We start from the raw sequence: 27,500 nt of genomic DNA, 5'->3' as shown, positions 1-27,500 counted from the left end.
GCCACCGCCATCCTCTCCGGCGTTACCAGCAACCTGGAGGGCAACACCCTGGGGCGGAACGGGGTAAGTTCCTCCAAACCTCCCGGAGTTCTGGAAATTCCGACATTTTATACTATTTTATATGTTATTTTATTCGGGTTACATTGTATCTTTTATCTTGGATATTATTATACACGAGACCTTCTATATGCAACATTGTAGAAATTCAAAATGTGCAGATGCAGCAGAGAGGAGTTTGCAGTTTCTCAATAGTACAGGCTATCTTTATGATTTTACATAGGACTGCAAGTGAACCTGCCACTACAACTTCCAGAGCACAGACAGCTCTGCTGCATCTCCATATAACGGACCGCAATGAATGGAATGAAGCCTTTATAATGTGAAGCCGCGGTGTCACTGAGAGGAGGCGAAACTGCTGCTGTCATGTAATAACGCCTCCTGCACATACGAGACATGGCGGCTCATGTACAGATGCAGCAGAGCTGAGTGTTACTGAGCGCAGCCTATAGGGATGCTTCCATATGGTATTGGGGGTGTTACATGGGACTGCAGGTGACATCTACTACATTATCTGTACTCAGAGAGTTATCACTGTGTTATCTGTGGTGTTACATAGGACTGCAGGTGACATCTACTACATTATCTGTACTCAGAGAGATATCACTGTGTTATCTGTGGTGTTACATAGGACTGCAGGTGACATCTACTACATTATCTGTACTCAGAGAGATATCACTGTGTTATCTGTGGTGTTACATAGGACTGCAGGTGATATCTTCTACATTATCTGTACTCAGATATCACTGTGTTATCTGTAGTGTTACATAGGACTGCAGGTGATATCTACTACATTATCTGCACTCAGAGATATCACTGTTATCTGTGGTGTTACATAGGACTGCAGGTGACATCTACTACATTATCTGTACTCAGAGATATCACTGTGTTATCTGTGGTGTTACATAGGACTCCAGGTGACATATACTACATTATCTGTACTCAGAGAGATATCACTGTGTTATCTGTGGTGTTATACAGTGATATCTCGGAGTACAGATAATGTAGTAGATGTCACCTGCAGTCCTATGTAACACCACAGATAACACAGTGATATCTCGGAGTACAGATAATGTAGTAGATGTCACCTGCAGTCCTATGTAACACCACAGATAACACAGTGATATCTCTGAGTACAGATAATGTAGTAGATGACACCTGCAGTCCTATGTAACACCACAGATAACACAGTTATATCTCTCTGAGTACAAATAATGTAGGAGATGTCACCTGCAGTCCTATGTAACACCACAGATAACACAGTGATATCTCTCTGAGTACAGATAATGTAGTAGATGTCACCTGCAGTCCTATGTAACACCACAGATTACACAGTGATATCTCTCTGAGTACAGATAATGTAGTAGATGTCACCTGCAGTCCTATGTAACACCACAGATTACACAGTGATATCTCTCTGAGTACAGATAATGTAGTAGATGTCACCTGCAGTCCTATGTAACACCACAGATAACACAGTGATATCTCTCTGAGTACAGATAATGTAGTAGATGTCACCTGCAGTCCTATGTAACACCACAGATTACACAGTGATATCTCTCTGAGTACAGATAATGTAGTAGATGTCACCTGCAGTCCTATGTAACACCACAGATAACACAGTGATATCTCTCTGAGTACAGATAATGTAGTAGATGTCACCTGCAGTCCTATGTAACACCACAGATTACACAGTGATATCTCTCTGAGTACAGATAATGTAGTAGATGTCACCTGCAGTCCTATGTAACACCACAGATAACACAGTGATATCTCTCTGAGTACAGATAATGTAGTAGATGTCACCTGCAGTCCTATGTAACACCACAGATTACACAGTGATATCTCTCTGAGTACAGATAATGTAGTAGATGTCACCTGCAGTCCTATGTAACACCACAGATAACACAGTGATATCTCTCTGAGTACAGATAATGTAGTAGATGTCACCTGCAGTCCTATGTAACACCACAGATAACACAGTGATATCTGAGTACAGATAATGTAGTTGATATCACCTGCAGTCCTATGTAACAGTATAGATGACATGTATGTACATCAGTATGGGGAGATAAGGTATGCACACCAGTGACTATGGAAGGGGAATACATGGAATAGCAGAAACTGCTGTGTGAATACTGACATGAAAAATTCAATAGCTATATGCAAGAGTGAAATGTGAAAAATGGAACCTGCATTACTGCCATGAACATATGAATCAAGAGAAACTTAGCTACTGAATTGATCAATGCAATAGACCCCAACACTACGCCAAAGTATTTCTCTACGTTGGGGTCCCTAGCTTGTGTGTGTCCTCTCATGCAGTTAAAAAACTTACCGTGTATGGGACGCTGAGACCCAGGCTATATATACGATGTGGATTGGCAATAGGTGTGTGGGGAGGGTTCACAAACGAAAAACTACTAACATTAAGGAATAACGTTTGGAACTCCATTCTATGTCTGAACTGGGTGCAAAAACCTAAAAAACATCACTATGGGGAGATAAGGTATGCACACCAGTGACTATGGAAGGGGAATACATGGAATAGCAGAAACTGCTGTGTGAATACTGACATGAAAAATTCAATAGCTATATGGAAGAATGAAATGTGAAAAATGGAACCTGCATTACTGCCATGAATATATGAATCAAGAGAAATTTAGCTACTGAATTGATCAATGCAATAGAGCCCCAACACTACGCCAAACTTTGCACCCAGTTCAGACATAGAATGGAGTTCCAAACGTTATTCCTTAATGTATGTACATTAGTCACATGTATATGCCTGGCTATGTGTTGCTGCTGCCTTTGTTCTCTGTTATCAGCAGATAACACTTTCTGGCCAAGGCTGCGGCCATTGCTCCTTTTCTGCAGCTGTTCGCTGCGTCCTGTTCTCTAGGGAAGCATTTCAGGCTGCGGCGCTGGATATTACAGGCCGCCATCTTTACACATCCGGGGGCTTCTCCTCTGTCTGGGGGATAATAATTGGATGATTTACAATCTAATCCCAGGTGTGAGATATTTATCTGCAGATCATTGGCAGATCCAGCTCATTCTGCCCTCACTGTGCAGCACATCAATCTGTTCCATTCAGGAGCCTAGGAAAGCTGGGTGACGCCTGGATGAATTGTAATTCAGGCCACTTATCATTCAGCTTTCCCAGAAACAGGTAAAGCCATGAACTGGTGAAAGCCGCCCAATGACCGATACCTGGGGAATTAGATGTAGCAGAGCTGACCTTGACACCTGCACCCTCACCTGCTGTAAATATGTCACCTATGGTGTTACATAGGACTGCAGGTGAACTAACTGCATTATGTGTCCTTATTGAGAGGTCACAAAGCGCAAGCCACGCAGCCCCGCGCCACTAACACACTCAGCTCTGCTACATCTAAGGGTACTTTCACACTTGCGTTATTTTCCTTCCGTTACAATCCGCCCTTTTGGGAAACAGCGGAATCCGTTAACGGATTCCGCTGTTTCCCATAGACTTGTATGGGTGACGGATTGTACCAAAAGGAGCTGCGTTGCTTCCGCTGGGCGACGCTCCGTTGCTTCCGCCCAGCGGGAGCAACGCAGCATGTAACGTTATTTTGAGCAGCGGAATCCTCTGGATTTCACTGCGCATGCTCTTTTTTTTTTTTTTTTTTTTTTTTTTTTTTAAATCAAACTTTATTTTGGCTCGCGGTGGCCGAACGTTCAGCTGAGCGCCCGGCTGCCGGCAAGCGACAGCGCTCAGCTGAATGACCGGCCACCAGCATGCCCGGCCGCCGGCAAGTCACAGCGCTCAGCTGAGCGCCCGCCCGCCGGCATGCCCGGGCGCCGGCAAGTGACAGCGATCAGCTGATCACCCGGCGGCCGGCTGCAGGGAGCGATCAGCTGATCACCCGGCGGCCGGCTGCAGGGAGCGATCAGCTGATCACCCGGCGGCCGGCTGCAGGGAGCGATCAGCTGATCACCCGGCGGCCGGCTGCAGGGAGCGATCAGCTGATCACCCGGCGGCCGGCTGCAGGGAGCGATCAGCTGATCACCCGGCGGCCGGCTGCAGGGAGCGATCAGCTGATCACCCGGCGGCCGGCTGCAGGGAGCGATCAGCTGATCACCCGGCGGCCGGCTGCAGGGAGCGATCAGCTGATCACCCGGCGGCCGGCTGCAGGGAGCGATCAGCTGATCACCCGGCGGCCGGGAGCGATCAGCTGATCACCCGGCGGCCGGCTACAGGGAGCGATCAGCTGATCACCCGGCGGCCGGCTGCAGGGAGCGATCAGCTGATCACCCGGCGGCCGGCTACTGGGAGCAATCAGCTGATCACCCAGCGGCCGGCTGCAGGGAACGATCAGCTGATCGTTCACTATAGTCTGCCGCTGGTAAAACCGGGAAAAAAAAAAAAAAAAATCAAAACGAATTGCGTTGTTTTGCAGCATCCGTTGCATCCGTTGTGTCACTATATGCAACACATCCGTTGCATCCGTTACACAACGCAATGCAACGGATACCGTTCAACGCAAGTGTGAAAGTAGCCTAAGTCTAGACATTGAGGGACAACTGATGTAAAGATCCTCACAGGAGTCTGCTACATTGTATCCTGTGTTATGTAAACAAACCTCTGCTCTGTGCTGATGGATTGTTACCAGTGGCATAACTAGAGTTTGATGGGGCCTGGTGCAAAATTTGGACCGAGGCCCCCCTCCACATACAGCGACACTTAGGGTATGGGATAATGACACTGACACTGGGGGTACAGGATAATGACACTGACACTCGGGGTACAGGATAATGACACTGACACTTGGCTTTTACCCTCAGCACCCAGCTTCCCTATGTTCTGATATCCATCTTGTCCTCGGGAACCCAGCTTCCCCATGCTCTGCTATACATCCTTCCCTCAGCACCATATCAGAGCATGGGAAAGCTGGGTGCTGAGAGATGGATAGCAGAGCATGGGAAAGCTGGGTGCTGAGAGAAGATGTATAGCAGAGCATGGGGAAGCTGGGTGCTGAGAGATGTATAGCAGAGTATGGGGAAGCTGGGTGCTGAGAGATGTACAGCAGAGCATGGGAAAGCTGGGTGCTGAGAGATGTATAGCAGAGCATGGGGAAGCTGGGTGCTGAGAGATGGATAGCAGAGCATGGGGAAGCTGGGTGCTAAGAGATGTACAGCAGAGCATGGGAAAGCTGGGTGCTGAGAGATGTATAGCAGAGCATGGGAAAGCTGGGTGCTGAGAGATGTATAGCAGAACATGGGAAAGCTGGGTGCTGAGAGATGTATAGCAGAACATGGGAAAGCTGGGTGCTGAGAGATGTATAGCAGAGCATGGGAAAGCTGGGTGCTGAGAGATGTATAGCAGAACATGGGAAAGCTGGGTGCTGAGAGATGTATAGCAGAGCATGGGAAAGCTGGGTGATGAGAGAAAGATGTATAGCAGAGCATGGGAAAGCTGGGTGCTGAGAGATGTACAGCAGAGCATGGGAAAGCTGGGTGCTGAGAGATGTACAGCAGAGCATGGGAAAGCTGGGTGCTGAGAGATGTATAGCAGAACATGGGAAAGCTGGGTGCTGAGAGATGTACAGCAGAGCATGGGAAAGCTGGGTGATGAGAGAAAGATGTATAGCAGAGCATGGGAAAGCTGGGTGCTGAGAGATGTACAGCAGAGCATGGGAAAGCTGGGTGCTGAGAGATGTACAGCAGAGCATGGGAAAGCTGGGTGCTGAGAGATGTATAGCAGAGCATGGGAAAGCTGGGTGCTGAGAGATGTACAGCAGAGCATGGGAAAGCTGGGTGCTGAGAGATGTATAGCAGAGCATGGGAAAGCTGGGTGCTGAGAGATGTATAGCAGAGCATGGGAAAGCTGGGTGCTGAGAGAAGATGTATAGCAGAGCATGGGAAAGCTGAGTGCTGAGGGAAAGAGCCTTTTCCCTCAGCACAAAACATTCCCATCCCCTGCTTCTATCTTTGTCCCCCCTTGTATATAGTTCTCCAAATACTATAATGACCCCCACATAGCCTTCCATATAGTATAAAGGGTTCCACATAACCCTTCATATATTATAATGCACCCCCATAGTTCTCCATGTATTACAATACATTTCCCCAAAGTCCTCCATGTATTATAATTCACCCCATAGTTCTCCATATATTATACTGCACCACATAGTCCCCAATGTTTTATAATGCACCCCCATAGTCCATGTATAAGGGAGCCTCCATATTCTTCCATATATTATAATGTAGCCCCCATAGTCCTATATATATATTATACCGCAACCCCATAAGCCTTCATATTGTATTATGCAGCCCCATACTCCTCCATGTATAATGCACCCCTATATTGCATGTATAAGGTGTCCTTCATTTTGTATTATGCAGCCCCATAGACCTCCATGTATAATGCAGCCCTATATTCCATGTATAAGGTGTCCTTCATGTTTATTATGCAGTCCCATAGACCTCCATGTATCAAGGAGTCAGCACCCCCAGGCCTCCATGTATCATGCAGCCAGGCCCCTCCAGGCCTCCATGTATCATGCAGCCAGGCCCCTCCAGGCCTCCATGTATCATGCAGCCAGGCCCCTCCAGGCCTCCATGTATCATGCAGCCAGCTTCCCCCGGGCCTCTAGGTGTCATGCAGCCAGGCCCCTCCAGGCCTGATTGTATCATGCAGCCAGGCCCCTCCAGGCCTCCATGTGTCATGCAGCCAGCAAAATAAAAAAACCAAGTACCTCTCTTCTCCTTCCAACCCTGCGACCACGGTAGTTACGCCCCTGCCCCCATATGTCACACACCCTGCTCCCCATACAGCTTGCACCCCCATATCACACATTATACCCCCATATGTCACACACCCTGCTCCCCATACAGCCTGCACCCCCATATCACACACTACACCCCCATATGTCACACACCCTGCTCCCCATACAGCCTGCACCCCCATATCACACACTACACCCCCATATCTCACACACCCTGCTCCCCATACAGCCTGCACCCCCATATCACACACTACACCCCCATATCTCACACACCCTGCTCCCCATACAGCCTGCATCCCCATATCACACACACTACACCCCCATATCTCACACACCCTGCTCCCCATACAGCCTGCACCCCCATATCACACACCACACCCCCATATCTCACACACCCTGCTCCCCATACAGCCTGCACCCCCATATCACACACTACACCCCCATATCTCACACACCCTGATCCCCATACAGCCTGCACCCCCATATCACACACTACACCCACATATCTCACACACCCTGCTCCCCATACAGCCTGCACCCCCATATCACACACTACACCCACATATCTCACACACCCTGCTCCCCATATCACACACTACACCCCCATATCTCACACACCCTGCCCACATATCTCACCCTGCCTGTACCCCAACTTACCCCTCTCAAACACTCTGCACCCCTTCACATCCTTCTGTCACAGTCTGCAGCCCTCACATGCCACTTACCCTGCACCCCCTCCCCCTCATGTCCCCTCTTTTTTTATTACCAGTCATCATGTGTCCAAATCTCCTTCAGGATTCAGTATCTTTGCTTTCTGCCCGGCATCCTGTGTCTCCTCCCACACAGTCACATGGGCGTGACGTCATCGCAGGTCCTGCAGGATGGCTTATTCCGTCTGCTGTTCAGGAGCTCTGCTGCAGCTCAGACACGGCTGGTGCCTCTCCAGGTCAGGGGCCCCTCTACTGACACCGGCCCCCCTGACTCACAGGCCGGCCACTACACAGCGGCACTACACATAGGGGCCCGGCAGCCGACTCTGCAGAGCGGCTCCCGGGCCCCTATAACCCTGCGGGCCCGGTCGCAGTGCCGACCTCTGCAACCTCGGTCGTTACGCCCCTGATTGTTACAATGTATCAGTGCAGGTGACATGTATCAGTCTGGGGTCCGGGCTGGTGGAGTGTTACAATGTATCAGTGCAGGTGACATGTATCAGTCTGGGGTCCGGGCTGGTGGAGTGTTACAATGTATCAGTGCAGGTGACATGTATCAGTCTGGGGTCCGGGCTGGTGGATTGTTACAATGTATCAGTGCAGGTGACATGTATCAGTCTGGGGTCCGGGCTGGTGGAGTGTTACAATGTATCAGTGCAGGTGACATGTGTCAGTCTGGGGTCCGGGCTGGTGGAGTGTTACAATGTATCAGTGCAGGTGACATGTATCAGTCTGGGGTCCGGGCTGGTGCAGTGTTACAATGTATCAGTGCAGGTGACATGTATCAGTCTGGGGTCTGGGCTGGTGGATTGTTACAATGTATCAGTGCAGGTGACATGTATCAGTCTGGGGTCCGGGCTGGTGGAGTGTTACAATGTATCAGTGCAGGTGACATGTATCAGTCTGGGGTCCGGGCTGGTGGAGTGTTACAATGTATCAGTGCAGGTGACATGTATCAGTCTGGGGTCTGGGCTGGTGGAGTGTTACAATGTATCAGTGCAGGTGACATGTATCAGTCTGGGGTCCGGGCTGGTGGATTGTTACAATGTATCAGTGCAGGTGACATGTATCAGTCTGGGGTCCGGGCTGGTGCAGTGTTACAATGTATCAGTGCAGGTGACATGTATCAGTCTGGGGTCTGGGCTGGTGGATTGTTACAATGTATCAGTGCAGGTGACATGTATCAGTCTGGGGTCCGGGCTGGTGGAGTGTTACAATGTATCAGTGCAGGTGACATGTATCAGTCTGGGGTCCGGGCTGGTGGAGTGTTACAATGTATCAGTGCAGGTGACATGTATCAGTCTGGGGTCCGGGCTGGTGGAGTGTTACAATGTATCAGTGCAGGTGACATGTATCAGTCTGGGGTCCGGGCTGGTGGAGTGTTACAATGTATCAGTGCAGGTGACATGTATCAGTCTGGGGTCCGGGCTGGTGGAGTGTTACAATGTATCAGTGCAGGTGACATGTATCAGTCTGGGGTCCGGGCTGGTGGAGTGTTACAATGTATCAGTGCAGGTGACATGTATCAGTCTGGGGTCCGGGCTGGTGGAGTGTTACAATGTATCAGTGCAGGTGACATGTATCAGTCTGGGGTCCGGGCTGGTGGAGTGTTACAATGTATCAGTGCAGGTGACATGTATCAGTCTGGGGTCCGGGCTGGTGGAGTGTTACAATGTATCAGTGCATGTGACATGTATCAGTCTGGGGTCCGGGCTGGTGGAGTGTTACAATGTATCAGTGCAAATGACATGTATCAGTCTGGGGTCCGGGCTGGTGGATTGTTACAATGTATCAGTGCAGGTGACATGTATCAGTCTGGGGTTTGGGCTGGTGGATTGTTACAATGTATCAGTGCAGGTGACATGTATCAGTCTGGGGTCCGGGCTGGTGGAGTGTTACAATGTATCAGTGCAGGTGACATGTATCAGTCTGGGGTCTGGGCTGGTGGAGTGTTACAATGTATCAGTGCAGGTGACATGTATCAGTCTGGGGTCCGGGCTGGTGGAGTGTTACAATGTATCAGTGCAGGTGACATGTATCAGTCTGGGGTCTGGGCTGGTGGAGTGTTACAATGTATCAGTGCAGGTGACATGTATCAGTCTGGGGTCCGGGCTGGTGGAGTGTTACAATGTATCAGTGCAGGTGACATGTATCAGTCTGGGGTCCGGGCTGGTGGAGTGTTACAATGTATCAGTGCAGGTGACATGTATCAGTCTGGGGTCCGGGCTGGTGGGGTGTTACAATGTATCAGTGCAGGTGACATGTATCAGTCTGGGGTCCGGGCTGGTGGAGTGTTACAATGTATCAGTGCAGGTGACATGTATCAGTCTGGGGTCTGGGCTGGTGGAGTGTTACAATGTATCAGTGCAGGTGACATGCATCAGTCTGGGGTCCGGGCTGGTGGAGTGTTACAATGTATCAGTGCAGGGGACATGTATCAGTCTGGGGTCCGGGCTGGTGGAGTGTTACAATGTATCAGTGCAGGTGACATGTATCAGTCTGGGGTCCGGGCTGGTGGGTTGTTACAATGTATCAGTGCAGGTGACATGTATCAGTCTGGGGTCCGGGCTGGTGGAGTGTTACAATGTATCAGTGCAGGTGACATGTATCAGTCTGGGGTCCGGGCTGGTGGAGTGTTACAATGTATCAGTGCAGGTGACATGTATCAGTCTGGGGTCCGGGCTGGTGGATTGTTACAATGTATCAGTGCAGGTGACATGTATCAGTCTGGGGTCCGGGCTGGTGGATTGTTACAATGTATCAGTGCAGGTGACATGTGTCAGTCTGGGGTCCGGGCTGGTGGAGTGTTACAATGTATCAGTGCAGGTGACATGTATCAGTCTGGGGTCCGGGCTGGTGGAGTGTTACAATGTATCAGTGCAGGTGACATGTATCAGTCTGGGGTCTGGGCTGGTGGAGTGTTACAATGTATCAGTGCAGGTGACATGTATCAGTCTGGGGTCCGGGCTGGTGGAGTGTTACAATGTATCAGTGCAGGTGACATGTATCAGTCTGGGGTCCGGGCTGGTGGATTGTTACAATGTATCAGTGCAGGAGACATGTATCAGTCTGGGGTCCGGGCTGGTGGAGTGTTACAATGTATCAGTGCAGGTGACATGTATCAGTCTGGGGTTCGGGCTGGTGGAGTGTTACAATGTATCAGTGCAGGTGACATGTATCAGTCTGGGGTCCGGGCTGGTGGAGTGTTACAATGTATCAGTGCAGGTCACATGTATCAGTCTGGGGTCCGGGCTGGTGGAGTGTTACAATGTATCAGTGCAGGTGACATGTGTCAGTCTGGGGTCCGGGCTGGTGGAGTGTTACAATGTATCAGTGCAGGTGGCATGTATCAGTCTGGGGTCCGGGCTGGTGGGTTGTTACAATGTATCAGTGCAGGTGACATGTATCAGTCTGGGGTCCGGGCTGGTGGATTGTTACAATGTATCAGTGCAGGTGACATGTATCAGTCTGGGGTCCGGGCTGGTGGAGTGTTACAATGTATCAGTGCAGGTGACATGTGTCAGTCTGGGGTCCGGGCTGGTGGAGTGTTACAATGTATCAGTGCAGGTGACATGTATCAGTCTGGGGTCCGGGCTGGTGGAGTGTTACAATGTATCAGTGCAGGTGACATGTATCAGTCTGGGGTCCGGGCTGGTGGAGTGTTACAATGTATCAGTGCAGGGGACATGTGTCAGTCTGGGGTCCGGGCTGGTGGATTGTTACAATGTATCAGTGCAGATGACATGTATCAGTCTGGGGTCTGGGCTGATGGAGTGTTACAATGTATCAGTGCAGGTGACATGTATCAGTCTGGGGTCCGGCCTGGTGGAGTGTTACAATGTATCAGTGCAGGTGACATGTATCAGTCTGGGGTCCGGGCTGGTGGATTGTTACAATGTATCAGTGCAGGTGACATGTATCAGTCTGGGGTCCGGACTGGTGGAGTGTTACAATGTATCAGTGCAGGTGACATGTATCAGTCTGGGGTCTGGGCTGGTGGATTGTTACAATGTATCAGTGCAGGTGACATGTATCAGTCTGGGGTCTGGGCTGGTGGAGTGTTACAATGTATCAGTGCAGGTGACATGTATCAGTCTGGGGTCCGGGCTGGTGGATTGTTACAATGTATCAGTGCGGGTGACATGTGTCAGTCTGGGGTCCGGGCTGGTGGAGTGTTACAATGTATCAGTGCGGGTGACATGTATCAGTCTGGGGTCCGGGCTGGTGGAGTGTTACAATGTATCAGTGCAGGTGACATGTATCAGTCTGGGGTCCGGGCTGGTGGAGTGTTACAATGTATCAGTGCAGGTGACATGTATCAGTCTGGGGTCCGGGCTGGTGGAGTGTTACAATGTATCAGTGCAGGTGACATGTATCAGTCTGGGGTCCGGGCTGGTGGAGTGTTACAATGTATCAGTGCAGGTGACATGTATCAGTCTGGGGTCCGGGCTGGTGGAGTGTTACAATGTATCAGTGCAGGTGACATGTATCAGTCTGGGGTCCGGGCTGGTGGAGGGTTACAATGTATCAGTGCAGGTGACATGTGTCAGTCTGGGGTCCGGGCTGGTGGATTGTTACAATGTATCAGTGCAGGTGACATGTGTCAGTCTGGGGTCCGGGCTGGTGGATTGTTACAATGTATCAGTGCAGGTGACATGTATCAGTCTGGGGTCCGGGCTGGTGGATTGTTACAATGTATCAGTGCAGGTGACATGTATCAGTCTGGGGTCCGGGCTGGTGGAGTGTTACAATGTATCAGTGCAGGTGACATGTATCAGTCTGGGGTCCGGGCTGGTGGATTGTTACAATGTATCAGTGCGGGTGACATGTGTCAGTCTGGGGTCCGGGCTGGTGGAGTGTTACAATGTATCAGTGCGGGTGACATGTATCAGTCTGGGGTCCGGGCTGGTGGAGTGTTACAATGTATCAGTGCAGGTGACATGTATCAGTCTGGGGTCCGGGCTGGTGGAGTGTTACAATGTATCAGTGCAGGTGACATGTATCAGTCTGGGGTCCGGGCTGGTGGAGTGTTACAATGTATCAGTGCAGGTGACATGTATCAGTCTGGGGTCCGGGCTGGTGGAGTGTTACAATGTATCAGTGCAGGTGACATGTATCAGTCTGGGGTCCGGGCTGGTGGAGTGTTACAATGTATCAGTGCAGGTGACATGTATCAGTCTGGGGTCCGGGCTGGTGGATTGTTACAATGTGTCAGTGCAGGTGACATGTATCAGTCTGGGGTCCGGGCTGGTGGAGTGTTACAATGTGTCAGTGCAGGTGACATGTATCAGTCTGGGGTCCGGGCTGGTGGAGTGTTACAATGTGTCAGTGCAGGTGACATGTATCAGTCTGGGGTCCGGGCTGGTGGAGTGTTACAATGTATCAGTGCAGGTGACATGTATCAGTCTGGGGTCCGGGCTGGTGGATTGTTACAATGTATCAGTGCAGGTGACATGTATCAGTCTGGGGTCCGGGCTGGTGGGTTGTTACAATGTATCAGTGCAGGTGACATGTATCAGTCTGGGGTCCGGGCTGGTGGAGTGTTACAATGTATCAGTGCAGGTGACATGTATCAGTCTGGGGTCCGGGCTGGTGGAGTGTTACAATGTATCAGTGCAGGTGACATGTGTCAGTCTGGGGTCCGGGCTGGTGGAGTGTTACAATGTATCAGTGCAGGTGACATGTATCAGTCTGGGGTCGGGGCTGGTGGAGTGTTACAATGTATCAGTGCAGGTGACATGTATCAGTCTGGGGTCCGGGCTGGTTTAGTGTTACAATGTATCAGTGCAGGTGACATGTATCAGTCTGGGGTCCGGGCTGGTGGAGTGTTACAATGTATCAGTGCAGGTGACATGTATCAGTCTGGGGTCCGGGCTGGTGGAGTGTTACAATGTATCAGTGCAGGTGACATGTATCAGTCTGGGGTCCGGGCTGGTGGAGTGTTACAATGTATCAGTGCAGGTGACATGTATCAGTCTGGGGTTCGGGCTGGTGGAGTGTTACAATGTATCAGTGCAGGTGACATTTATCAGTCTGGGGTCCGGGCTGGTGGATTGTTACAATGTATCAGTGCAGGTGGCATGTATCAGTCTGGGGTCCGGGCTGGTGGAGTGTTACAATGTATCAGTGCAGGTGACATGTATCAGTCTGGGGTCCGGGCTGGTGGAGTGTTACAATGTATCAGTGCAGGTGGCATGTATCAGTCTGGGGTCCGGGCTGGTGGAGTGTTACAATGTATCAGTGCAGGTGACATGTATCAGTCTGGGGTCCGGGCTGGTGGGTTGTTACAATGTATCAGTGCAGGTGACATGTATCAGTCTGGGGTCCGGGCTGGTGGAGTGTTACAATGTATCAGTGCAGGTGACATGTATCAGTCTGGGGTCCGGGCTGGTGGATTGTTACAATGTATCAGTGCAGGTGACATGTATCAGTCTGGGGTCCGGGCTGGAAGATTGTTACAATGCATCAGTGCAGGTGACATGTATCAGTCTGGGGTCCGGGCTGGTGGAGTGTTACAATGTATCAGTGCAGGTGACATGTATCAGTCTGGGGTCCGGGCTGGTGGAGTGTTACAATGTATCAGTGCAGGTGACATGTATCAGTCTGGGGTCCGGGCTGGTGGATTGTTACAATGTGTCAGTGCAGGTGACATGTATCAGTCTGGGGTCTGGGCTGGTGGGTTGTTACAATGTATCAGTGCAGGTGACATGTATCAGTCTGGGGTCCGGGCTGGTGGGTTGTTACAATGTGTCAGTGCAGGTGACATGTATCAGTCTGGGGTCCGGGCTGGTGGGTTGTTACAATGTATCAGTGCAGGTGACATGTATCAGTCTGGGGTCCGGGCTGGTGGAGTGTTACAATGTATCAGTGCAGGTGACATGTATCAGTCTGGGGTCCGGGCTGGTGGAGTGTTACAATGTATCAGTGCAGGTGACATGTGTCAGTCTGGGGTCCGGGCTGGTGGAGTGTTACAATGTATCAGTGCAGGTGACATGTATCAGTCTGGGGTCCGGGCTGGTGGAGTGTTACAATGTGTCAGTGCAGGGGACATGTATCAGTCTGGGGTCCGGGCTGGTGGAGTGTTACAATGTATCAGTGCAGGTGACATGTATCAGTCTGGGGTCCGGGCTGGTGGATTGTTACAATGTATCAGTGCAGGTGACATGTATCAGTCTGGGGTCCGGGCTGGTGGAGTGTTACAATGTATCAGTGCAGGTGACATGTATCAGTCTGGGGTCCGGGCTGGTGGAGTGTTACAGTGTATCAGTGCAGGTGACATGTATCAGTCTGGGGTCCGGGCTGGTGGAGTGTTACAATGTATCAGTGCAGATGACATGTATCAGTCTGGGGTCCGGGCTGGTGGAGTGTTACAATGTATCAGTGCAGGTGACATGTATCAGTCTGGGGTCCGGGCTGGTGGAGTGTTACAATGTGTCAGTGCAGGTGACATGTGTCAGTCTGGGGTCCGGGCTGGTGGAGTGTTACAATGTATCAGTGCAGGTGACATGTATCAGTCTGGGGTCCGGGCTGGTGGAGTGTTACAATGTATCAGTGCAGGTGACATGTATCAGTCTGGGGTCCGGGCTGGTGAAGTGTTACAATGTATCAGTGCAGGTGACATGTATCAGTCTGGGGTCCGGGCTGGTGGATTGTTACAATGTATCAGTGCAGGTGACATGTATCAGTCTGGGGTCCGGGCTGGTGAAGTGTTACAATGTATCAGTGCAGGTGACATGTGTCAGTCTGGGGTCCGGGCTGGTGGAGTGTTACAATGTTTCAGTGCAGGTGACATGTATCAGTCTGGGGTCCGGGCTGGTGGAGTGTTACAATGTATCAGTGCAGGTGACATGTATCAGTCTGGGGTCCGGGCTGGTGGAGTGTTACAATGTATCAGTGCAGGTGACATGTATCAGTCTGGGGTCCGGGCTGGTGGAGTGTTACAATGTATCAGTGCAGGTGACATGTATCAGTCTGGGGTCCGGGCTGGTGGAGTGTTACAATGTATCAGTGCAGGTGACATGTATCAGTCTGGGGTCCGGGCTGGTGGAGTGTTACAATGTATCAGTGCAGGTGACATGTATCAGTCTGGGGTCCGGGCTGGTGGAGTGTTACAATGTATCAGTGCAGGTGACATGTATCAGTCTGGGGTCCGGGCTGGTGGAGTGTTACAATGTATCAGTGCAGGTGACATGTATCAGTCTGGGGTCCGGGCTGGTGGATTGTTACAATGTATCAGTGCAGGTGACATGTATCAGTCTGGGGTCCGGGCTGGTGGATTGTTACAATGTATCAGTGCAGGTGACATGTATCAGTCTGGGGTCCGGGCTGGTGGAGTGTTACAATGTATCAGTGCAGGTGACATGTATCAGTCTGGGGTCCGGGCTGGTGGAGTGTTACAATGTATCAGTGCAGGTGACATGTATCAGTCTGGGGTCCGGGCTGGTGGGTTGTTACAATGTATCAGTGCAGGTGACATGTATCAGTCTGGGGTCCGGGCTGGTGGAGTGTTACAATGTATCAGTGCAGGTGACATGTATCAGTCTGGGGTCCGGGCTGGTGGATTGTTACAATGTATCAGTGCAGGTGACATGTATCAGTCTGGGGTCCGGGCTGGTGGAGTGTTACAATGTATCAGTGCAGGTGACATGTATCAGTCTGGGGTCCAGGCTGGTGGAGTGTTACAATGTATCAGTGCAGGTGACATGTATCAGTCTGGGGTCCGGGCTGGTGGATTGTTACAATGTATCAGTGCAGGTGACATGTATCAGTCTGGGGTCTGGGCTGGTGGAGTGTTACAATGGATCAGTGCAGGTGACATGTATCAGTCTGGGGTCCGGGCTGGTGGGCTGTTACAATGTATCAGTGCAGGTGACATGTATCAGTCTGGGGTCTGGGCTGATGGGTTGTTACAATGGATCAGTGCAGGTGACATGTATCAGTCTGGGGTCCGGGCTGGTGGGCTGTTACAATGTATCAGTGCAGGTGACATGTATCAGTCTGGGGTCCGGGCTGGTGGAGTGTTACAATGTATCAGTGCATGTGACATGTATCAGTCTGGGGTCCGGGCTGGTGGGCTGTTACAATGTATCAGTGCGGGTGACATGTATCAGTCTGGGGTCCGGGCTGGTGGAGTGTTACAATGTATCAGTGCATGTGACATGTATCAGTCTGGGGTCCGGGCTGGTGGGCTGTTACAATGTATCAGTGCGGGTGACATGTATCAGTCTGGGGTCCGGGCTGGTGGAGTGTTACAATGTATCAGTGCATGTGACATGTATCAGTCTGGGGTCCGGGCTGGTGGAGTGTTACAATGTATCAGTGCAGGTGACATGTATCAGTCTGGGGTCCGGGCTGGTGGAGTGTTACAATGTATCAGTGCAGGTGACATGTATCAGTCTGGGGTCCGGGCTGGTGGAGTGTTACAATGTATCAGTGCAGGTGACATGTATCAGTCTGGGGTCTGGGCTGGTGGAGTGTTACAATGGATCAGTGCAGGTGACATGTATCAGTCTGGGGTCCGGGCTGGTGGGCTGTTACAATGTATCAGTGCAGGTGACATGTATCAGTCTGGGGTCCGGGCTGGTGGATTGTTACAATGTATCAGTGCAGGTGACATGTATCAGTCTGGGGTCTGGGCTGGTGGAGTGTTACAATGGATCAGTGCAGGTGACATGTATCAGTCTGGGGTCCGGGCTGGTGGGCTGTTACAATGTATCAGTGCAGGTGACATGTATCAGTCTGGGGTCTGGGCTGATGGGTTGTTACAATGTATCAGTGCAGGTGACATGTATCAGTCTGGGGTCCGGGCTGGTGGAGTGTTACAATGTATCAGTGCATGTGACATGTATCAGTCTGGGGTCCGGGCTGGTGGGCTGTTACAATGTATCAGTGCGGGTGACATGTATCAGTCTGGGGTCCGGGCTGGTGGAGTGTTACAATGTATCAGTGCATGTGACATGTATCAGTCTGGGGTCCGGGCTGGTGGAGTGTTACAATGTATCAGTGCAGGTGACATGTATCAGTCTGGGGTCCGGGCTGGTGGAGTGTTACAATGTATCAGTGCAGGTGACATGTATCAGTCTGGGGTCCGGGCTGGTGGAGTGTTACAATGTATCAGTGCAGGTGACATGTATCAGTCTGGGGTCCGGGCTGGTGGATTGTTACAATGTATCAGTGCAGGTGACATGTATCAGTCTGGGGTCCGGGCTGGTGGATTGTTACAATGTATCAGTGCAGGTGACATGTATCAGTCTGGGGTCCGGGCTGGTGGAGTGTTACAATGTATCAGTGCAGGTGACATGTATCAGTCTGGGGTCCGGGCTGGTGGAGTGTTACAATGTATCAGTGCAGGTGACATGTATCAGTCTGGGGTCCGGGCTGGTGGGTTGTTACAATGTATCAGTGCAGGTGACATGTATCAGTCTGGGGTCCGGGCTGGTGGAGTGTTACAATGTATCAGTGCAGGTGACATGTATCAGTCTGGGGTCCGGGCTGGTGGATTGTTACAATGTATCAGTGCAGGTGACATGTATCAGTCTGGGGTCTGGGCTGGTGGAGTGTTACAATGTATCAGTGCAGGTGACATGTATCAGTCTGGGGTCCGGGCTGGTGGAGTGTTACAATGTATCAGTGCAGGTGACATGTATCAGTCTGGGGTCTGGGCTGGTGGAGTGTTACAATGTATCAGTGCAGGTGACATGTATCAGTCTGGGGTCCAGGCTGGTGGAGTGTTACAATGTATCAGTGCAGGTGACATGTATCAGTCTGGGGTCCGGGCTGGTGGATTGTTACAATGTATCAGTGCAGGTGACATGTATCAGTCTGGGGTCTGGGCTGGTGGAGTGTTACAATGGATCAGTGCAGGTGACATGTATCAGTCTGGGGTCCGGGCTGGTGGGCTGTTACAATGTATCAGTGCAGGTGACATGTATCAGTCTGGGGTCTGGGCTGATGGGTTGTTACAATGGATCAGTGCAGGAGACATGTATCAGTCTGGGGTCCGGGCTGGTGGATTGTTACAATGTATCAGTGCAGGTGACATGTATCAGTCTGGGGTCTGGGCTGGTGGAGTGTTACAATGTATCAGTGCAGGTGACATGTATCAGTCTGGGGTCCGGGCTGGTGGGCTGTTACAATGTATCAGTGCAGGTGACATGTATCAGTCTGGGGTCCGGGCTGGTGGAGTGTTACAATGTATCAGTGCATGTGACATGTATCAGTCTGGGGTCCGGGCTGGTGGGCTGTTACAATGTATCAGTGCGGGTGACATGTATCAGTCTGGGGTCCGGGCTGGTGGAGTGTTACAATGTATCAGTGCATGTGACATGTAGCAGTCTGGGGTCTGGGCTGGTGGAGTGTTACAATGTATCAGTGCAGGGGACATGTATCAGTCTGGGGTCCGGGCTGGTGGAGTGTTACAATGTATCAGTGCAGGTGACATGTATCAGTCTGGGGTCCGGGCTGGTGGGCTGTTACAATGTATCAGTGCAGGTGACATGTATCAGTCTGGGGTCCGGGCTGGTGGAGTGTTACAATGTATCAGTGCATGTGACATGTAGCAGTCTGGGGTCTGGGCTGGTGGAGTGTTACAATGTATCAGTGCAGGGGACATGTATCAGTCTGGGGTCCGGGCTGGTGGGTTGTTACAATGTATCAGTGCAGGTGACATGTGTCAGTCTGGGGTCCGGGCTGGTGGGTTGTTACAATGTATCAGTGCAGGTAAAATGTTTGAACTCTCTACAATAAGAGGCATAGTGGTTTTTATCCTCTTGATGCAAGTGGGATTGTTACCTCCATTGGCTGGCATTGGCCCCTCATATCAATGGATGGTCTAGGACCCATTCCTCTATAGGAGCCCACCCCGGGGGTCCTCTTGTTGGCAGCACAGTTTTCCATCCACATGACCACTGTTATCCATGGTCCCTACAGACATTAGACCACCGTTATCCATAGAGTCCCTGGGATTGCAGCTGATGCCGGCGTCCTGGCACACTCTGCCACCTCCAGACTCGTCTGACTCCATGCCAAAGCAGCTGGAGAACCAGATGTTGCCAAGTCTGCAGCAAACAAGTATTTGGAATTAATTTCACGCGTCTGTCGCTCACCACCCACTGGAGATCCTTCGCCCACAACTGTTTTCTATTGTTTCATAACATTGTGGCTGCAGCAGTTTCCACATAGACCTGGCAGATCTTCCAGATGTGGTTGGAGAAGGTGGCACTGGCTGCCCATAATTACATCGTGCGCATGGAAATCCTCAGCATTGCTTGAGGAGAACCATCAGTAAAGATTTGCCCCTCTATAGAAGGAACTTTAGAAGGAGACCCAAGAAGCAGCTAAGTCCTGACACCCGAGGCCTGTTCCTGACCTTTTCTATCTCATCAGCGCAGGGCAGGATTTCTGCTGTGATGTGTGTCTGTGCGGGGTCTCTGGGGTACAGACTCTCACAGGTGTCTTAGATGATGTCTTTCATGACTACTTTTGTAATCCGTAATTCGGTTATTCTATATCTGATATATAACCAGATTCTTGTTAGGTGCTGATGAGCTTCAATAGATGTTTCAGATTGGCAAACACTTGGTGAAACCTGCTGATTTTGCAGGGATCAGATGATCAACTACAATGTATAGGGGTATTCCAGCTCCCGCCCAATGGCAGATATTGGGGTCAGAATTGGGCGTGTTGGATTTTAGCATGTCTGATGTTTTATTGTTCTCCAGGGAGATGAGACGTCAGGGTAGAGATGCAGACGCCTCCTATATGCCGGTATCCCCACACCTTGTTTGAGTCGCCAGACTGGCACGACATCATGACACGGCCCGGGATCCCGGCAGATGCATACTGGTTTACAGGCTCCTGTCCAGAAGATACAGAACATCGGCCACTGAACCAGGGTCCCACAAATGGATTTGCTCATTTCTACACCAGAGGGGTCAATAATTAAAGATGGTCACGTGCCTCAGATAGCTTTGGCTGAATGAGATACAGACCACAGCAATCACTCCTGACCCCTGTGTGCGTGCATGCTCCTCTGACTTCTCCCTTCTCTGACTCCACCAACTTGTCCTTTTCTGACTTCACAGACTTCTTCCACTGACTCCACAGTCTTCTCCCTTTTCTGACTCCACGCACTTCTCTCTTCTCTGATTCCTCTGACTTTTCCCTCACTAACTCTACAGACTTCTCCCTCCTCTGACTACTTCCTCCTCTGTCTCCTCCCTTCTCACTCCTCTAACTCCACAGACGTCTCTCCTCTCTGACTCCTCTGACTCCTAACTCCTCTGACTCCATAGACTTCTCTCCTCTCTGACTCCTCTGACATCTCCCTCCTCTGACTACACAGACTTCTCTCCTCTCTGACTCCTCTGACTTCTTCTTCCTCTGACTACACAGACTTCTCTCTTCTCTGACTCCTCTAACTTCTCCCTCCTCTGACTACACAGACTTCTCCCTCCTCTGACGTCTCCCTCCTCTGACTCCACAGACTTCTCTCTTCTCTGACTCCTCGGACTTCTCCCTCCTCTGACTACACAGACTTCTCCCTCCTCTGACGTCTCCCTCCTCTGACTCCACAGACTTCTCTCTTCTCTGACTCCTCTAACTTCTCCCTCCTCTGACTACACAGACTTCTCCCTCCTCTGACGTCTCCCTCCTCTGACTCCACAGACTTCTCTCTTCTCTGACTCCTCGGACTTCTCCCTCCTCTGACTACACAGACTTCTCCCTCCTCTGACTACACAGACTTCTCCCTCCTCTGACGTCTCCCTCCTCTGACTCCACAGACTTCTCTCCTCTCTGACTCCTCTGACTTCTCTCCTCTCTGACTACACAGACTTCTCCCTCCTCTGACTACACAGACTTCTCCCTCCTCTGACTACACAGACTTCTCCCTCCTCTGACTCCTCTAACTCCTCCCTCCTCTGACTCCTTAGACTTCTCTCTTCTCTGACTCCTCTGACTTCTCCCTCCTCTGACTACACAGACTTCTCCCTCCTCTGACGTCTCCCTCCTCTGACTCCACAGACTTTTCCCTCCTCTGACTACACAAACTTTTCCCTCCTCTGACTACACAGACTTTTCCCTCCTCTGACTACACAGACTTTTCCCTCCTCTGACTACACAGACTTTTCCCTCCTCTGACTCCACAGACATCTCTCTCTTCTGACTCCACAGACATCTGTCTCTTCTGACTCCACAGACATCTCTCTTCTGACTCCACAGACATCTCTCTCTTCTGACTCCACAGACATCTCTCTCTTCTGACTCCACAGACATCTCTCTCTTCTGACTCCACAGACATCTCTCTCTTCTGACTCCACAGACATCTCTCTCTTCTGACTCCACAGACATCTCTCTCTTCTGACTCCACAGACATCTCTCTCTTCTGACTCCACAGACATCTCTCTCTTCTGACTCCACAGACATCTCTCTCTTCTGACTCCACAGACATCTCTCTCTTCTGACTCCACAGACATCTCTCTCTTCTGACTCCACAGACATCTCTCTCTTCTGACTCCACAGACATCTCTCTCTTCTGACTCCACAGACATCTCTCTCTTCTGACTCCACAGACATCTCTCTCTTCTGACTCCACAGACATCTCTCTCTTCTGACTCCACAGACATCTCTCTCTTCTGACTCCACAGACATCTCTCTCTTCTGACTCCACAGACATCTCTCTCTTCTGACTCCACAGACATCTCTCTCTTCTGACTCCACAGACTTCTCTCTCTTCTGACTCCACAGACTTCTCTCTCTTCTGACTCCACAGACTTCTCTCTCTTCTGACTCCACAGACTTCTCTCTCTTCTGACTCCACAGACTTCTCTCTCTTCTGACTCCACAGACTTCTCTCTCTTCTGACTCCACAGACTTCTCTCTCTTCTGACTCCACAGACTTCTCTCTCTTCTGACTCCACAGACTTCTCTCTCTTCTGACTCCACAGACTTTTCTCTCTTCTGACTCCACAGACTTTTCTCTCTTCTGACTCCACAGACTTTTCTCTCTTCTGACTCCACAGACTTCTCTCTCCTCTGACTTTTCCCTCCTCTGACTTCTCTCTCTTCTGACTCCACAGACTTCTCCCCATTTCCAATTTTTCAATGCTACCATCATCTGCACTCAGGGGTGAGTTTCTTACGTTTCAGGGTCTCCTTTTTCCAGAGACACTCCAACTTTAGTAAATAAGGGATGAACTGCCCGGAGGGTTACACCACCCCCTATGTCTTAAAGGGCAAGTAGTTGCCAGGTTCTGTTTTTCTGTAGACACAGTGTGTTGTAGTGGACCCCAGTGTGGAGTGTGACGTTCTCTCATTTTTGGGCCCCTTCCTCTCTGCGTGTGGAGGCCCCGGCTCAGTTTATGCTGCACTTGACAGTTTGTAGATTGCGCTCTGGGAATTTGGCAGGTGTTCTCTCTCTCATCCTGGAGGTCAGAGACAAACCCCAGGAATTTTACCATAACTGATAAGGCCCTGACGGATCAGCCGTGTGCTGTGAGCAGTTCTGTATCAGCTCAGAGTTTATTCTATTACAACTGGATAAAGTTATAATAAAACTAAACCTTTAACCATAAAAAATGTAAAAGAGAAGTTATTTTTGCACCTGAGCTCTAACTATCTCTCTCATGCTGCACCTACACTCTGTAATGCTTTACCCTGGACCATCAGGCTGATTGTTACTTTCAGGAACGCCTTGAGGGATTACTGGATTACAAGTATGACCCCACACAGGTGGATCTATTTGCCCGTTACCCTTCACTCTTTGCCCTTCTTTGTGGCTCATCTCTATGAGTTACCACACACATTACGGCAGTGGTGAGGAGCTGGGCTGGCTGGGACTGGTGTCTTGGTGAAAACCAGTTTTATTGGATACAACATTTGGATCCATAGGAGGTGTCATTAGCACTTGCAGTATAATGTTGAAATAATGCTGATGCCTTCTGCAGGTAAAAAGAGATATCATATTCTGAAAGGATTCTTTACTGTTAGAGCCATGAAATTGTGAAACGAGTCGCCAAAGAAATCACAATAGTAGAACGTCATCACACCTTTAAGAAAGTAACTTCAGTCTGATGGTCCCGGTACAAAGCTTGGACATTCCCGCATGTTGGTCAAATGTATGGGCCATTGTAGCATTCTAAATTCTATAAAGACCTATGAGTTGCCCCCCCTCCCCTTCATTGTTTAGTAATGACCCCCATCCTGTGCTAATATCCCCAATCCTGGGCCACTTCCTGGTTAATATGTCCACCATCTGAGTATGTGTCCCCATTACGGTCCCATCCTGGTATATGGCCCCATCATGGCTATATCCTGGTACATATGTCCCAATCCTGGTATATATATTCTCAATCATGGCCTCATCCTTGTAAATATGTCTCCATCAAGGCCTAATCCTGGTGTATGTTTAACTCATGGCCCAACCCTGGTGTATGACCACCATCATGGCTATATCCTGCTATATATGGCTCCATCGTAGTATATATATATGTCCCCAGCATGGCCTCATCCTGGTATATATATCTTCATCATAGCCCCATCCTGGTATATATGTCCCTATCATGGCCTTATCCTGGTATATATGTCTTCATCATAGTCCCATCCTGGTATATATGTCTTCATCATAGCCCCATCATGGTATATATGTCCCTATCATGGCCTCATCCTGGTATATATGTCTTCATCATAGCCCCATCATGGTATATATGTCCCTATCATGGCCTTATCCTGGTATATATGTCTTCATCATAGTCCCATCCTGGTATATATGTCCCTATCATTGCCTCATCCTGGTATATATGTCTTCATCATAGCCCCATCATGGTATTTATGTCCCTATCATAGCCTTATCCTGGTATATATGTCTTCATCATAGTCCCATCCTGGTATATATGTCTTCATCATAGCCCCATCATGGTATATATGTCCCTATCATGGCCTTATCCTGGTATATATGTCTTCATCATAGCCCCATCCTGGTATATATGTCCCTATCATGGCCTCATCCTGGTATATATGTCTTCATCATAGCCCCATCATGGTATATATGTCCCTATCATGGCCTTATCCTGGTATATATGTCTTCATCATAGTCCCATCCTGGTATATATGTCCCTATCATTGCCTCATCCTGGTATATATGTCTTCATCATAGCCCCATCATGGTATTTATGTCCCTATCATAGCCCCATCCTGGTATTTATTTCCCCATCATAGCCCCGTCCTGGTATGTGTCTCCATGCTGGTATATGTCCCCATGAACGCCCCATTCTGGTACATATGATCCCTCATTACACGGCACACAGTAAAAAAAATTAAACAATTATACTCACCTTCCCTCTGCTCTCCTGGTGTCCTCCTTCGACGCCGTCATTCCGGCAACTGACCCAAGTGTGCAAGCGGCGACGAGCATGACTTAACTGTCATGTGCGCTCACTTACACTGCCGTCAGCTTCCAGCATATTCGCTGCTGCACATGCCTGGGATTGTGGGTGTGAGGAGCAGTGAATATCCATATTCTTTAATAGCGACAGATGTGACCACTTAGCCGCTGCAGGAAGCCTGCTGCTGGGCGGACACATGTGCTGCTATTAACGAACATGAATATTCACTGCTCCTCACTCCCATAATCCCGCCCACTTCTCAGTACTGTCTTCAGTACAAAGAGGTGGGTGGGATTATGGGTGAAAGGAGCAGTGAATATTCATATCCTTAATTGGCGGCCGGCATTTTGCAGTGCAGGGACCCAACGGGTCTCGGTGCTGCAATGAATTTCAGCTGGATGTGCGTCCCGCTGAAACAGGCCCTGGAAGCAATCCCTGTGACCGCGATCATTAAACCCCTGCTAATAGACAGATGAACCTGCACTGGAAAAGGATCTTGGATGACTTTCACAACTTCAGCTGCAGAGAAACATTTCATTATTTTTTCCAGAAATGATTTTTCTGAACATTCTGTGTGTAGAACATTCCAGTATCTAAACTAATCAATCCATCCATCTACTGCATCTATCCATCCCTCTATCTATCCCTCTATCTATCTATCCCTCTATCTATCTATCTATCTATCTATCTATCTATCCATCTATCTATCCATCTATCTATCCATCTATCTATCCATCTATCTATCCATCTATCTATCCCTCTATCTATCCCTCTATCCCTCTATCTATCTATCTATCTATCTATCTATCTATCTATCTATCTATCTATCTACTGTATCTATCCCTCTATCTATCTATCTATCTATCTATCCATCTATCCCTCTATCTATCCATCTATCTATCTATCTATCTACTGTATCTATCCCTCTATCCCTCTATCTATCTATCTATCCATCCCTCTATCTATCTATCTATCTATCTATCTATCCCTCTATCTATCCATCTATCTATCTATCTATCTACTGTATCTATCCCTCTATCCCTCTATCCCTCTATCTATCTATCCATCCCTCTATCTATCTATCTATCTATCCCTCTATCCCTCTATCCCTCTATCTATCTATCTATCTATCTATCTATCTATCTATCCCTCTATCTATCCCTCTATCTATCCCTCTATCTATCCCTCTATCTATCCCTCTATCTATCCCTCTATCTATCCCTCTATCTATCCCTCTATCTATCCCTCTATCTATCTATCTATCTATCTATCTATCTATCCCTCTATCTATCCCTCTATCTATCTATCCCTCTATCTATCTATCCCTCTATCTATCTATCCCTCTATCTATCTATCTATCCCTTCATCCGTCCATCATTCCATCTATTGATCTTTCCGTCCATCCATTCATCCATGTACCTTTCCATCCATCCATCTAAATATCTTTCTATCCATCATCCTTCTATCTAACTTTCCATCCATCCATCCATCCTTACTTTCATCCATTCATTCATTCATTCATCCATCCATCCATCCATCCATCCATCCATCCATCCATTCATCTATCCATCCATCCATCCATCGATACATTGTTTCTTTCTGCTCATGTTACATTTAGTGACCTAGGATCAGATACAAATAAACTTTTCCTCTGGAAATAAAAGCAATGTTGGCTAAAGTTGCAGACAATGTGATCTTGTGCTGTCAGATTTTGGCCGGGGCGCTTGATGTGTGAATGGCCTTTAATGTGCTTAATCTGTGATATTTGTGATAAATGGCAGAATGACAGAATACCTATAGCTCTGGCCGCTTTGTAAAGGTTAGCGGAGGAATGCCGAGCGAGGCTGCCATGAATAGAGGCCTTTAGTTTCGGCTTTTCTACAGGCTCTCGCTGTGCTGGGACGGGGGCTATAGTGTGCGTATGTGTGCTGATCACGCCCGCCCTGGGGATGAAAGAGTGGCTTATCCGGATTCTGTCCTCGTGCACCATATAAACAACAGGAGCGACGGCTCTAAATAAAACCCCTCCCCGGTGAAATCATGAGACCCTCGATTAATGCACAAAACCCCCATTGGAAACAGACGTGCGTTACCATCCCGGCCGGGGAGACTTCACTTGGAATTAAGAGAAAAAAAAATTCTATTCATGGAACCAGAAGAGAAAAAGTGCTAAAAAGTGGCGATAACATTTCGATGCAGTCGCTATGGCGTCCGCGCTCGCTTCACACGAGGGGCCGGGCGTTCCTAATCTTATGGGGAGATTTCCCAGTGTTATTGTGATATCTCGCGTCGTGCCGCCAAATCAAGCACAAAGTAAGGAAAATATATAAAGGGCTGATTATTAATGAGCGGGGGACAGGCAGACCACATAATGGGCTCCATGGTGACGGAATTCTGCAGAGTTATCCGACCGCCCGATACCCGGCGAGTAATGTCCGGGACGCCGCGGCCCGAGAGACCGGAGCGTAAATGGCCAATACCGGCCACGAGCTCGGAGGAAACCCGACTCACATTACAGAGATGGCGCTCGTACGGCGATCAGAATGTAATTGTAGCACCATAGGATATGGGGTCCTCGGTCCCGGGCAGTGTACGTCCTG

The 27,500-nt window shown here is 49.6% G+C and overlaps 1 protein-coding gene across 1 annotated transcript in view; it reads left to right on the top strand.

The window, feature by feature from the left end:
• AQP1 (aquaporin 1 (Colton blood group)) overlaps positions 1-27,500 on the top strand; it is a 39,688-nt gene that overhangs the window by 490 nt on the left and 11,698 nt on the right. The window contains exon 1 of the mRNA XM_075315755.1: positions 1-63. This exon is cut by the window's left edge and continues 490 nt beyond it. Coding sequence (XP_075171870.1) covers positions 1-63 — 63 coding nt within the window. The remainder of the gene's footprint in view (positions 64-27,500) is intronic.

The sequence above is a fragment of the Anomaloglossus baeobatrachus genome, chromosome 6, assembly GCF_048569485.1.
Source record: "Anomaloglossus baeobatrachus isolate aAnoBae1 chromosome 6, aAnoBae1.hap1, whole genome shotgun sequence".
NCBI classification, from domain to species: Eukaryota; Metazoa; Chordata; class Amphibia; order Anura; family Aromobatidae; genus Anomaloglossus; species Anomaloglossus baeobatrachus.
Note: the sequence above shows the minus strand (reverse complement) of the source record. Positions and strands in the feature narration are given on the sequence as shown.